At 49.2% G+C, this 12,425-nt stretch overlaps 1 protein-coding gene across 1 annotated transcript in view; it reads left to right on the forward strand.

Moving 5' to 3' along the window:
• The window catches only part of BIN3 (bridging integrator 3), a 48,984-nt gene that overhangs the window by 22,593 nt on the left and 13,966 nt on the right, over nucleotides 1–12,425 (forward strand). The window contains exons 5-6 of the mRNA XM_059490843.1: nucleotides 2,504–2,640; nucleotides 3,465–3,505. Coding sequence (XP_059346826.1) covers nucleotides 2,504–2,640; nucleotides 3,465–3,505 — 178 coding nt within the window. The remainder of the gene's footprint in view (nucleotides 1–2,503; nucleotides 2,641–3,464; nucleotides 3,506–12,425) is intronic.

A 12,425-nucleotide genomic window follows, 5' to 3' on the forward strand; every position in this document is an offset into this window, starting at 1 on the left:
TGTGTGTGTGGATATTCCCTGACACAAACCCAGATCCAGGCTCTCACCTGTGTGTGTATGTATTTGTGTGTGTGTTTGTATTTGTATTTGTATTTGTATTTGTATTTGTATTTGTATTTGTGTGTCTGTGTGTGTGGATATTCCCTGACACAAACTCAGATCCAGGCTCTTCCCCTGCTCTCCCACCCTTCCCAGCACAGGCAGAGGGCCGGGAGAAGCCCCAGCCACCCAGAACTCTTTTCCAGGGTGAGATCTGCCCTTTCTGAGGACTCTGGTCATTGTCAGGGATCCTTGGTAAGTTTTTCCCTGTTCAGGATTCCCCTCCCTCCCTTGCAGTGGGCGTTGTTTATATGGAGCATTTCAAGTCCCAGAGGAGCTGTGGGAGGACTTTCTTTTTCCGTTCTGTTCCATGGCAGAGTCACAAATGAGCCTTGGCCAGAGCCAGGATGATCTGATTTCTCATTTAAAGGCTTGAAATGGTGAGTGGAGGGAGAGGTACAGCACACAGCCTGCCGAGGGAGGGCTGGAGGAGAAGGAGCTGGATCAGATCAATCCTGGCAGTGCCCAATCCCAACATCCAGCCCTCAAATCTGGTGAGGATGGCAGAGTTTTGCCCTCCTGTCTGGTTCCTCCAGGCTCAGGGGTTTGGTTGGTTCTTCACTCCTTGGCAAAATGGGACTGGTGGCTCCAGTCTCCACCTTCTTCCCAAAAAGCTCAGCTCAGAACAGGAGAATTCCTGTGCACAGAAATATCCCAGGCAGGCTCCACCAGCAACCAGGGAATGGGCTGATAGCAGCACTCCCTGCCCCAGGACTGGACATCACTCTCCCCCTTCCCCACCCTCTTTCCAAACAAAATAGATCTTAAGAAGCAGGAGGATGTTCTTTAACTGGAGGTGAAAGCTCTCCTTTGGAATAATTAATTAGCATTACATCTCACATGTTTAATGAGCAAAAGAGCAGTGCAGACTCTCCTGAAGGCCACGCTGAGGGACAGAAGATCCTTTCTCCTCCTCTTCCTCCTTCTCCTCCTTGTCCTTCTCCTTGTCTCTCCTGCCCTGTCACTCTCAGACCCCACTATTTCAGCTCTCTCCAGGTGATCCCACTGATGCAGAGGAAATTCCTGCCCCAAATTCCCCCTGAATGTACCCAAACCACCCCTAATTCCCAACCTCCCAGCGTGACCCTGCCACTCCCTCCCTCCATCCCCTTCCAATCCTTTCCTGTCAAGGAAGATTTCATTTTTCCTTCCAGCCAAAGGAGTTGTGCCGTTCTCAACTCCGTCCTGTTCTGGCACAAATCCCTGCTCAGATGTGGTCACACATATGGATTCTATCCCATCTGTTTCAAGGTTTAAATGCCCAAAGCCTTCATGTTTGGATAATAAATGGATACAGTGGCTTTGTTATCCCAGAGTGAGAGGCTTGTTCTGCGCTGAGCTCCCCAGCTCTGCAGCTTCTGAGCTCTCTCTGGTATAATTGTGTGTAACCTTTCAATCAGAATGTTTAACCCCTTGATTTATGATCTTAAGCCCCATTATTGGGATGATTTTAACTTTTAATATCTAAGGGAGTCTTTCCAAAGCTCCTCCAAAGCACAGCTCAAGCATCTGGCTTTGTGATCTCCAACTGGAATAGCTTCCAGCACTGAGGAAAAAGAACATTTTTTTTTAGTACCTCTGGCCTTTTTTTTTTTTTTCTCAGTCTATTTTATCCCTGTTTATATTTATGCTTTCCTTTTTATTAGTCTTTTTTTCCATTCTGCACCTTCCCTGATTTCTTGCTCATTTGTGCAGTGGCTCTGTCATTGAATTTTCCCTTTGCAGAGCAAGTGTTTGGATAAAGAGGGATGTGGCTGATGGAAAACAAGTGGAATGCTCAGTCAGAGCATGACCTGCTGCTTCTGGATTTCTTGGTGGCACTCCCAGGGCCTGTAGGGACTTCCTATTCCCCCTGGCTCCTTCTCCACAGGCAAAAAAATTCAGCTTATTGAGGGGGAAATACTTAACTTGTGTCCCTGCTCTTTGTGTTTGGAGAGGGAAAGAGAAACCTTCCTCTCCCAGTCCTGTCAGTCTGGTCCTTTCCCACTAAATCCACTTCAATACATGGGGGTTTTTTGTAAAGCCATTTGAAAGACTTAATGGACTGTGATTTTTCTCGTTGTGGAAGAGCTGTAGTGAGGCTGAGAGTGACACTTAATAGTCTGTCGAGAGAAGATGTATAAAAACCCCCATCTCTGGGTGTTTTTTTTTAAGAGAACAGTGCTTTTGTTAGTCTGGGATTATTTCTGGCAGCATCACAAGCCTCACATCGGAGTGCTTCAGATTTAACTTATATAAAAACACTTCTCTGGGTGTTTACATGAATGAATTGGTGCCTTTTCCTTGCTTTTTTCCTCATCCTCAACTGCCAGCTTGTGTGACCCCCTCCTGGCTGCCTCAGCTGCCTGATTTTTGCCCTCCTGGCAGTGGGAAATGTGACACTGTCTGGTTTCTTTCCCACCAGCCATGTCCAAATCTGCAGTGAAGATCTCCTCAGACCTGCTGTCCAACCCCCTGTGTGAGCAGGAGCCCTCGTTCCTCGAGATGGTCACGGCCTTCGACACGGCCATGAAGAGGATGGACGCCTTCAACCAGGAGAAGGTGGATTGGCTTTGGCTGGAGATTGGGAGTGCTGGGAGTGTCCTGGAGGCTTGGAATGGTGGGAGTGTCCTGGAATCATGGGGTGGTTGGGGTTGGGGAGGATTTGAATCCATCCCCTGCCATGGGCAGGGACACCTCCCACTGTCCCAGGTGGCTCCAAGGAAATCCCTTGGACATTTCCAGGGATGGAGCAGCCACAGCTTCTCTGGGAATTCCATCCCACCCTCCCAGGGAAGGATTTCCTCTCAAAATCCCATTCAGGGATGGGACAGCCTCAGCTTCTCTGGGAATTCCATCCCATCTTCTCCCCACCCTCCCAGGGAAGGATTTCCTCCCAAAATCCCATTTAGGGATGGGACAGCCACAGCTTCTCTGGGAATTCCATCCCACCCTCTCAGGAAAGGATTTCCTCCCAAATTCCCATCTAGCAATGGGACAGCCTCAGCTTCTCTGGGAATTCCATCCCAGCCTCTCCTCACCCTCTCAGGGAAGGATTTCCTCCCCAAATCCCATCCATCCCTGCCCTCTGGCAGTGGGAAGCCATTCCCTGTGTCCTGTTACTCCCTGCCATGTCCAAAATCCTCATTTCTCACCCCTTTCCCTTTTTATCATCATCCCCAAGACTTTTCCCACTGGAGTTTCTCTGATCTCCCTCTCCAGGCTGGGATTTCAGCTCCCATGGGAGAAATTCCTTCTCTTTTGGTTAAAGGACATTGTGGTTGTGCTCAGGGTCTCTCCCCACCCTATAGTGGGATCCCTACAAACCCAAATGGGATTTTCCAACAATCCTGATGTGCAATCTTCCCTTTTTTTGTTTCCCACAGGTGAATCAGATCCAAAAGACAGTCATAGAACCTTTGAAAAAGTGAGTACCAACCATCATCTCCTGGGGTTTGTCCTCATCTGGAGCTTTAGGGTCCTGGAGAGAGGCTGGAAATCATCCTCAGACAATCCTGCCCTGTCCTGCTGGTCACACTGCTTTTGGTACCTTAATTAATAATAATTTTAACCTTTTTTGCCACTTTGATCCACTGCTGCCTTCACCTGTAGCTTAAAGAACTCCTGAGATGTAAAATCATGGAGCATCCTGGGCTAGAAGGGACCCCCAAAGGATGAATAATTCAATTTTCTCTGTTTACGTGTTGGTTTTTACCTCCAGCAAAGGAACAAAACCACTGGAGATCATCCAGGGGGCGAGAAATTGGCTGGTTGAACAAAAGTTTATTTCATTTAGAAATTTTCCTAAATAAAAGAGGAGAAAGTGGAAGTTCCTGCATGTTTATAAATAATATTTATAAATAGTATTTATATTATTTGGTGGATAATGAGGGGTTGGAAATGAGGGGGAAAAGCCCAAATCCCACAGTTCTGTCACATCTAGCCTGCAGAATTTCCACCTTTCCCAGGGTCACAGGCTGTACCCCCAAACCTTTCAGGATAATTCAGTTCTCTCCCAAATATCCCCTTAAATCCCAAGATTTGCTGTTTTGTTACAGGAACAGAGCCAGCGAGCAAAAATAAAATGAAATTACTTTAATATGACAGTAAGTGTTGCAAATTGCTGAATAACAATTTCAGTTTAGGTTTGACACACACAGGAGGTTGTCGTGGTTTAGTTGGTTTGGGTTTTTTTTCCCCCTGAAGTTGTTGTTTCTGCCCAAATCTAAAAGTAAAATCTCCTGGATCACTTAACACCTGAGGTTACAGCATGTTCCTGTCTGGGGGATGTTTGGTGACTCAAGTTTTACCTTGGTCCTCTATCCACAACCAGAAATTCCTGCTTATTTAAGGGAAAAAAATAAGAAGAAAGAAAGAAAAAGGAAAAAAAAAATCCCAGCCTTTTGCTGTGGAATTGTGTTGCTTATTATCTAGATTGTCCTCATGAAAGATACATTAACTTTTTCTTCCAGCATTCTGTTAAAATTGGAAGAACTTGTGTTTCTGAGATATTCTGGGGTTTTTTTTTTTTTCCCTCAGCTTGTGTTAGTTGGTGAAATGAAAGACAAATCCCTTTCCCTGCAAACCAGCCTTGGGTTTGAAATCCTGTGCTGGTGAATTCAGGACAGTAAATCCATTTCCATGTGCCCATGGGAGATGCTCTGAGGGCTGGAACTGTGACCAAACTCTCTCAAATTTTGGAACAGGAACTTGCTCCAAGGCAAAGGGATGTCCTGGTCATCACACCAGGGTCACCAGGACGTTCACATGGCCAAAACCTCTCCAGTTTTGGGAGCAGGAACCTGCTCCAAGGCAAAGGGGTGTCCTGGTCACCATGCCAGGAAACTGCTCCTTTGCGTGGAGGACATTCCAGGGTGACCAGGACGTTCTCATGGCCAGAACCTTTCCTGTTTTGGGATGTACTGGTCAAAGGGATGTCCTGGTCACCATGCCAGGGTGACCAGGACATTCTCATGACCAAAACCTCTCAAATTTTGGAACAGGATTCTGCTCCATGGCAAAGGGATGTCCTGGTCACCATGTCAGGCTGGCCAGGACATTCCCATCTCCAGACCATTCCAGTTTGGGGTGTCCTGGTCAAAGAGATGTCCTGGTCACCATGACACACTGGCCAGGACATTCCCATGGATAAAACCTTTCCAGTTTTGGGATGTCCTGGTCAAAGAGATGTCCTGGTCACCATGCCAGGAACCTGTTCCTTTGCATGGAGGACATTCCAGGCTGGCCAGGACATTCCCACGGCCAAAACATCTTCAATTTTCCAACAGGAACCTGCTCCAAGTCAAAGGGATGGTGCCATGCCAGAGTGACCAGGACATTCCCATGGCCAAAACCTTTCCAGTTTTGGAATGTCCTGATGACCATGCCAGGAACCTGCTCCTTTGCATGGAGGACATTCCAGGGTGACCGGGACATTCCCATGGCCAAAACCTCTCCAGTTTTGGGATGTAGTGGTCAAAGAGATGTCCTGATCATCATGCCAGGGTGACCAGGACGTTCTCATGGCCAAAACTAATCCAGTTTTGGGATGTTTTGGTCAAAGGGATCTCCTGGTCATCATGCCAGGAATCTGCTCCAAGGCAAAGGGGTGGTGGTGTGCCAGGATGACCAGGACATTCCCATCTCCAAACCTTCCCAGTTTGGGGTGTCCTGGTCAAAGGGATGTCCTGGGTCACCATGCCAGGGTGACTAGGACATTCCCATGGCCAAAACCTCTCCAGTTTGGGTTGTCCTGGTCAAAGGGATGTCCTGCTCACCGTGTCAGGCTGGCCAGGACATTCTCATGACCAAAACCTCTCCAGTTTTAGGAACAGGACCTGCTTCAAGTCAAAGGGATGTCCTGATCACCATGTCAGGGTGACAAGGACATTCCCATGGCCAGACCTCTCCAGTTTTGTGATGTCTTGGTCAGCATTCCAGGAACCTGCTCCAAGTCAAAGGGATGGTGCCATGCCAGGGTGACCAGGACATTCCCGTGGCCAAACCTCTTCAGTTTTGGGATATCCTGGTCACCTCATGCCAGGAACCTGTTCCTTTGCATGGAGGACATTCCAGGGTGACCAGGACATTCTCATGGCCAAAACCTCTCCAGTTTTGGAACAGGAACCTGCTCCAAGGCAAAGGGATGTCCTGGTCACCATGCCACACTGGCCAGGACATTCCCATGGATAAAACCTTTCCAGTTTTGGGATGTCCTGGTAAAGGGATGTCCTGGTCACCATGCCAGGCTGGCCAGGACATTCTCATGGCCCAAACATCTTCAATTTTCCAACAGGAACCGGCTCCAAGGCAAAGGGATGTCCTGGTCACCATGCCAGGGGGACCAGGACATTCCCAATCTTCAATTTTGTGTGAGAGAGGTAAAGGCTCCAGGGAGACCTCAGAGTCCTAAAGGGGCTCCAGGAGAGCTGGAGAGGAACCTGGGACAAGGGATGGAGGGACAGGACCCAGGGAATGGCTCCCACTGCCAGAGGGCAGGGTTAGATGGGATTTTGGGAAGGAATTCCTGGCTGGGAGGGTGAGGAGGGGCTGGGATGGATTTCCCTGAGGATGCCTCATTTCTGGAAGTGTCTGAGGCGAGTTTGGAGCCACCTGGGACAGTGGAAGGTGGGGAAGGGGTGGGTCTGGGTGATCCTTCAGATCCCTTCCCACCCAGCCCATTCCCTGTTTCCCTGACTCAGGACACTCCGTTATCTGCCCAGTCCTCAGTTCCACACCAGGGTGTTTACTCCAACCTCCTGGCTGCTTTCCATCCCAGCAATTCTCTCCAACTTTCTGAATTTCCACGATGAGAGGTTTATTTTTCCCCTTTTCCTGCCCTTTGGCACCTGCAAAGCTTCACCCTGTGTGCCTTTAACCAGCTTATGTTCCATGCTGCGGGAGCTTCATCCGCACACCAAGAACAAAACTGCTCCTTCCCTTCCCTCCTCCTTCCCTTTGTAGGTGCATCCCTGCCCAGGAACATTTCTGAGGAGCCCAAGGGTCCATTTTGAGGCTAATGAGATGCAGGAGAGAACTGCAGAGTTTGCACCTCCCTCCCTTTGTCCTGCTGGCAGATAAACCCCAGCACCAGTTCTGGCAGAAAAGTTCCAGATTAATGAAAGCTGCCTTGAGGAGCTCTTCTTATTTCCAGTTAGGTTTTCCTTCCCCTCTCTGAGGCAGCTCTCCCAAGCCTCTCCCAACTTTGCTCTGACCTAGAAAAAAAAGGCTTTTTAATTTTTTTTTATTTTTTTGCTCCAACAGCTGCACTTTATTACATCTTCACTGGTGGTCTTTTATAGTTTATTAGCCAAAGAAGCAGATAAGTATAATCCAGACAATTATCATTAGTGGTAATATATTGTAATCAGAGGCACATGGGCAGTAAAATCTCCATTCAGTTGTCCAGGGATTGGAGTTTCCAGGCAAATACTGGGGAATTTGTTAAACCATGTTGAAAAAAAGCAGTAGTAGATTTAGTTGGGGGGGTGGAGGCTTTGTATTGTTTCAATCCTTCTGCTTCTGGGCTCGTAGGGTTATTCACAATTTGGCTTTTTGAGCCCCAAGAAGCCTTTGGCTGGGAGTGACTCATTTATTTTCAGGGAAAGAGCAGAGCTCCAGTGAGAATATTGCATTTTTCAGGGGATGGGTTGGGCGAGGAGCTGGGCAGGAGGGATGGGCTCCTCTTTGGGAGCTGCCTGTGCAATCTCACACCAGAGCAGCGGATTTGGGGCAGAAAGGGACAAAATCAGGTTTGGACTTCACTCTCCCAGCTCTTCCCAGTCAAGGCAGGGTCAGGGATTGGGGATGGAGTCTTAGTGTTCCATATTGTGTCCGTATTTAAGGAAGGAAGCGGCTTAAACAAGCCAGGTGGTTTGGAAATCCACAGGATTTAGGACCTTTCATGTTGGGAGAGGATTTCCAGGGCCACAGGTCTCAGCTGAACTGACTCTGTCTGACTCCATCAGAGCAAGGGGGTGACCTGGTCACCTTGGCTTGGTGCCATCCCCTTGGAGCATTGTCCTTCTCCCAAAATTGGGGAGATTTGGCCACAGGAATGCCATGGTCACCTGGAATTGGTGCCGTTCCCTTGGAGCATTGTTCTGTTCCCAAAATTGGAGAATTTTTGGCCATGGGGATGTTCTGGTTACCCTGGCACAGGATTACCCCCTTGGAGCATTGTCCTTGTTCCAAAATTGGGGGAGATTTGGCCACAGGAATGCCATGGTCACCTGGAATTGGTGCCGTTCCCTTGGAGCATTGTTCTATTCCCAAAATTGCAGAGATTTGGTCATGGGAATATTATGTTCACCTGGAATTGGTGCCATTCCCTTGGAGCATTGTTCTGTTCCCAAAATTGGAGAATTTTTGGCCATGGGAATATTATGTTCACCTGGAATTGGTGCCATTCCCTTGGAGCATTGTTCTGTTCCCAAAATTGAAGAGATTTGGCCATGGGAATGTCCTGGTTACCCTGGTACAGAATCACCCCCCCGGAGCATTGTCCTTGTCCCAAAACTGGAGAATTTTTGGCCATGGGGATGTTCTGGTTACCCTGGCACAGGATTACCCCCTTGGAGCATTGTCCTTGTCCCAAAATTGGGGAGATTTGGCCACAGGAATGTCATGGTCACCTGGAATTGGTGCCATTCCCTTGGAGCATTGTTCTGTTCCCAAAATTGGAGAATTTTTGGCCATGGGAAGGTCTTGGTCACCTGGAATTGGTGCCATTCCCTTGGAGCATTGTTCTATTCCCAAAATTGCAGAGATTTGGTCATGGGAATATTATGTTCACCTGGAATTGGTGCCATTCCCTTGGAGCATTGTTCTGTTCCCAAAATTGGAGAATTTTTGGCCATGGGAATATTATGTTCACCTGGAATTGGTGCCATTCCCTTGGAGCATTGTTCTGTTCCCAAAATTGAAGAGATTTGGCCATGGGAATGTCCTGGTTACCCTGGTACAGAATCACCCCCCCGGAGCATTGTCCTTGTCCCAAAACTGGAGAATTTTTGGCCATGGGGATGTTCTGGTTACCCTGGCACAGGATTACCCCCTTGGAGCATTGTCCTTGTCCCAAAATTGGGGAGATTTGGCCACAGGAATGCCATGGTCACCTGGAATTGATGCCATTCCCTTGGAGCATTGTTCTGTTCCCAAAATTGAAGAGATTTGGCCATGGGAATGTCCTGGTTACCCTGGTACAGAATCACCCCCCTGGAGCATTGTCCTTGTTCCAAAATTGGGGAGATTTGGCCACAGGAATGCCATGGTCACCTGGAATTGGTGCCATTCCCTTGGAGCATTGTTCTGTTCCCAAAATTGGAGAATTTTTGGCCATGGGTATGTTCTGGTCACCTGGAATTGGTGCAATCCCCTTGGAGCATTGTTCTGTTCCCAAAATTGGAGAGATTTGGCCATGGGAATGTCCTGGTTACCCTGGTACAGAATCACCCCCCCGGAGCATTGTCCTTGTCCCAAAATTGGAGAATTTTCGGCCATGGGGATGTCCTGGTCACCTTGGTAGAGGATCACCCCATTGGAACATTGTCTGTCTCCCAAAACTGGGGAGATTTGGCCACGGGAATGTCATGGTCACCTTGGCTTGGTGCCATCCACTTGGAGCATTGTTCTGTTCCCAAAATTGGAGAATTTTTGGCCATGGGTGTGTTCTGGTCACCTGGAATTGGTGCCATCCACTTGGAGCATGTTCCTGTTCCTAAAATGGGAGAATTATTGGCCATGGGAATGTCTTGGTCACCTTGCCACAGGATCACTTCACTGGAGCATTGTTCTTGTCCCAAAATTTGAGAGGTTTGCTATGTGGATGTCCTTGTCCCAGAATTGGAGAGGTTTGGCCATGGGGATGTCCTGCTCACCCTGGCACAGTACAATCCCTTTGATGTTGAGCATTGTCCCACTCCCAGAATTGCAATATTTGCCATGGGGATGTCCTGGTCACCCTGGCTTTGGCAGGGGTGGCACAGAGGGTGCTGCCACCGAGGTGCCACCACACAGGAGTGGGTGTCAGACCTGTGGGACATCCCAGAGGTGCAATCCAGGAGCTGCTCAGAGCAGTGAGGGACAAATTCCATCAGAGCTGAGCGTCACCAGCACAGCTGGGAGGAGTCACTCAGTGAGTGAGGATCCCTCACTCCATCCCTCCCACCATCCCACCATCCCCATGGTGCCTCAAGGCAGCCCAGGCTGGCCAGGAGCAGCTCCAGGGGTGCTGGACAGGAAGCAGGAAAAGCAGATTTCATGTCCTTAACGAGCCCTTAATGAGGATTTGGAGCAGCCACATGGCCACCTAATCCCCCACGCTGCTTCCTCATCGCAGCCTCTCCATTCCTGCACCTTTTCCCTCCAGGAGGAAGGGCTGGGTTTAATTTCCCCCTTCCTGGTGGGTGGATGGGCCCCCACGGATGTGTGGGCACGAGCACAGGAATGGCAGGAATCCCCTTCCCTGCTCCAGCCCCTCCTGGTGCCTCTCCAAACTTCCCCTCTCCTCATCCACACTCCCCTCCTTTGGCATCTGGTGCTTCCCATCTCTGTAATTCCTTTTTTTCTTACCTATCCATCACCAACTGGAGATCTTGTCCACTTTTATCCACTTCCTTTTGGTTTCTTATCCAGAATACCCCAAAAAGAGCCCTAGGGAAGAGCCATGTCTGTGCCAGCCAGGTCCAGCTCACAGGTGCCAATGAGGGTGTTTGAGATGCTTGGAAACAAGTAGAATTAAAGATTTTACCATCTTTAAAGCTCCAGCACCCCTTTGCCACTGGAAAGGGGCAGGAGGAAGCAGTGGGATGAGGATTTGGGGTGGAGAGGATGAGAAGACAGAGAGGTGACAGAATGTTCCCACTCCTCCTCGAGCATCCCCACCATCCCCTGGGCTTCCCAGCAGGGAGATGGGAAGGAATTTCCAATTTCCATCCCCAGGGCTTCCCAGCAGAGAGATGGGAAGGAATTTCCAATTTCCATGCCCCAGATTTGTCAGCTGGGCTGAGTAAGAGACAAATCTGGCCGCACCAGGAATCCTGGGGCACTTTTATCTCCCCAACCCCATCCTTCAATTACAGGGAGCTGAAGGGAGCCTGGCGTGGAGACGAGGTGGGAACATGATTTGGAATGCAGGGAACGAGGTGATTTAGGTGTTTTTTCCAAGGATAAGCTGTCATCCTGTGAGGAGTTCACCCCCAGGTTTCCCCTCTCCCCCCAGAGCCACGAGCAGAGTAATTTGTGTTTTCTTTTCGTTATTCCTGCGGATCTCCCCTCACCTGCTCCTCTTAAGCTGCCTGGGCTGTAATCCCCTCTCAGAGCCTTCCCTGAAAAGTGACAGGGAACAACAGCAGCTTATTCCTCAAGCTGCTTTCATGGCAGGCCCTCTGAGAGCCCCTGTGCTGCTTCACCTGCCCTTTGCCACCATTCCCACCACGTTTTCTTTGGAGTCGGCTTTGATTTTCTTGGCTTTGCATTAAAAAAGGAAGTTTTGGGTTACAGAGGGTCCTGAGGGGGATTTGGGAGTGGTTTTGGCTGTCACAGCCCCTCGTTCCCTGTGGAGGAGGATGGTGTTGGGATTATTGATAGTATCAGAAATTAGGAGTATGTTTTTCATGGCGAGAATTGTCAAACCCTGGCACATTCTGCCCAAGAGTCACCATCCCTGGAAATGCTCAGAAAATTCATGGATGTGGCACTTCTGGACTGAGTTTTAGGCTGTTTTCAGCTTTGCTGGTTCCATGATCTGTTACAAACCCCACACCTGCTCCAGGGTTCACAGGGACAGGAATTGTTCCCTTGCCCCAAGTGTGAGGGATGGATGAGTGAAACATCCAGGATTTGCTTGTGAGGCTTCCCTGCTCTTTTCCCATGTCCTGAAATTCTCTGTGGACCAGACTCCATTTCCAAAGGGTTCCTTGGCTGCTGCTCCCCTCCCAGTTAATCCCAGTCCCTGCCAGGAGGGGTTGGTGGTGCTTCTCCAAATTAGGAATATTTTTTTTCATGGTGAGAATTGTCAAACCCTGGCACATTCTGCCCAGGAGTGACCATCCCTGGAAGTGCTCAGAAAATTCATGGATGTGGCACTTTTGCACTGGGTTTTAGGGCCACGCCTGCTCCAGGGTTCACAGGGACAGGAATTGTTCCCTTGCCCCAAGTGTGAGGGATGGATGAGTGAAACATCCAGGATTTGCTTGTGAGGCTTCCCTGCTCTTTCCCCATGTCCTGAAATTCCCTGTGGAGTTGTTCAAGCTCCATTTCCAAAGGGTTCCTTGGCTGCCCCACTCCCAGTTAATCCCAGTCCCTGCCAGGAGGGGTTGGTGGTGTTTCTCCAAAGGCTTTGGGAA

Source organism: Ammospiza nelsoni, chromosome 30, assembly GCF_027579445.1.
Source record: "Ammospiza nelsoni isolate bAmmNel1 chromosome 30, bAmmNel1.pri, whole genome shotgun sequence".
Lineage (NCBI taxonomy): Eukaryota > Metazoa > Chordata > Aves > Passeriformes > Passerellidae > Ammospiza > Ammospiza nelsoni.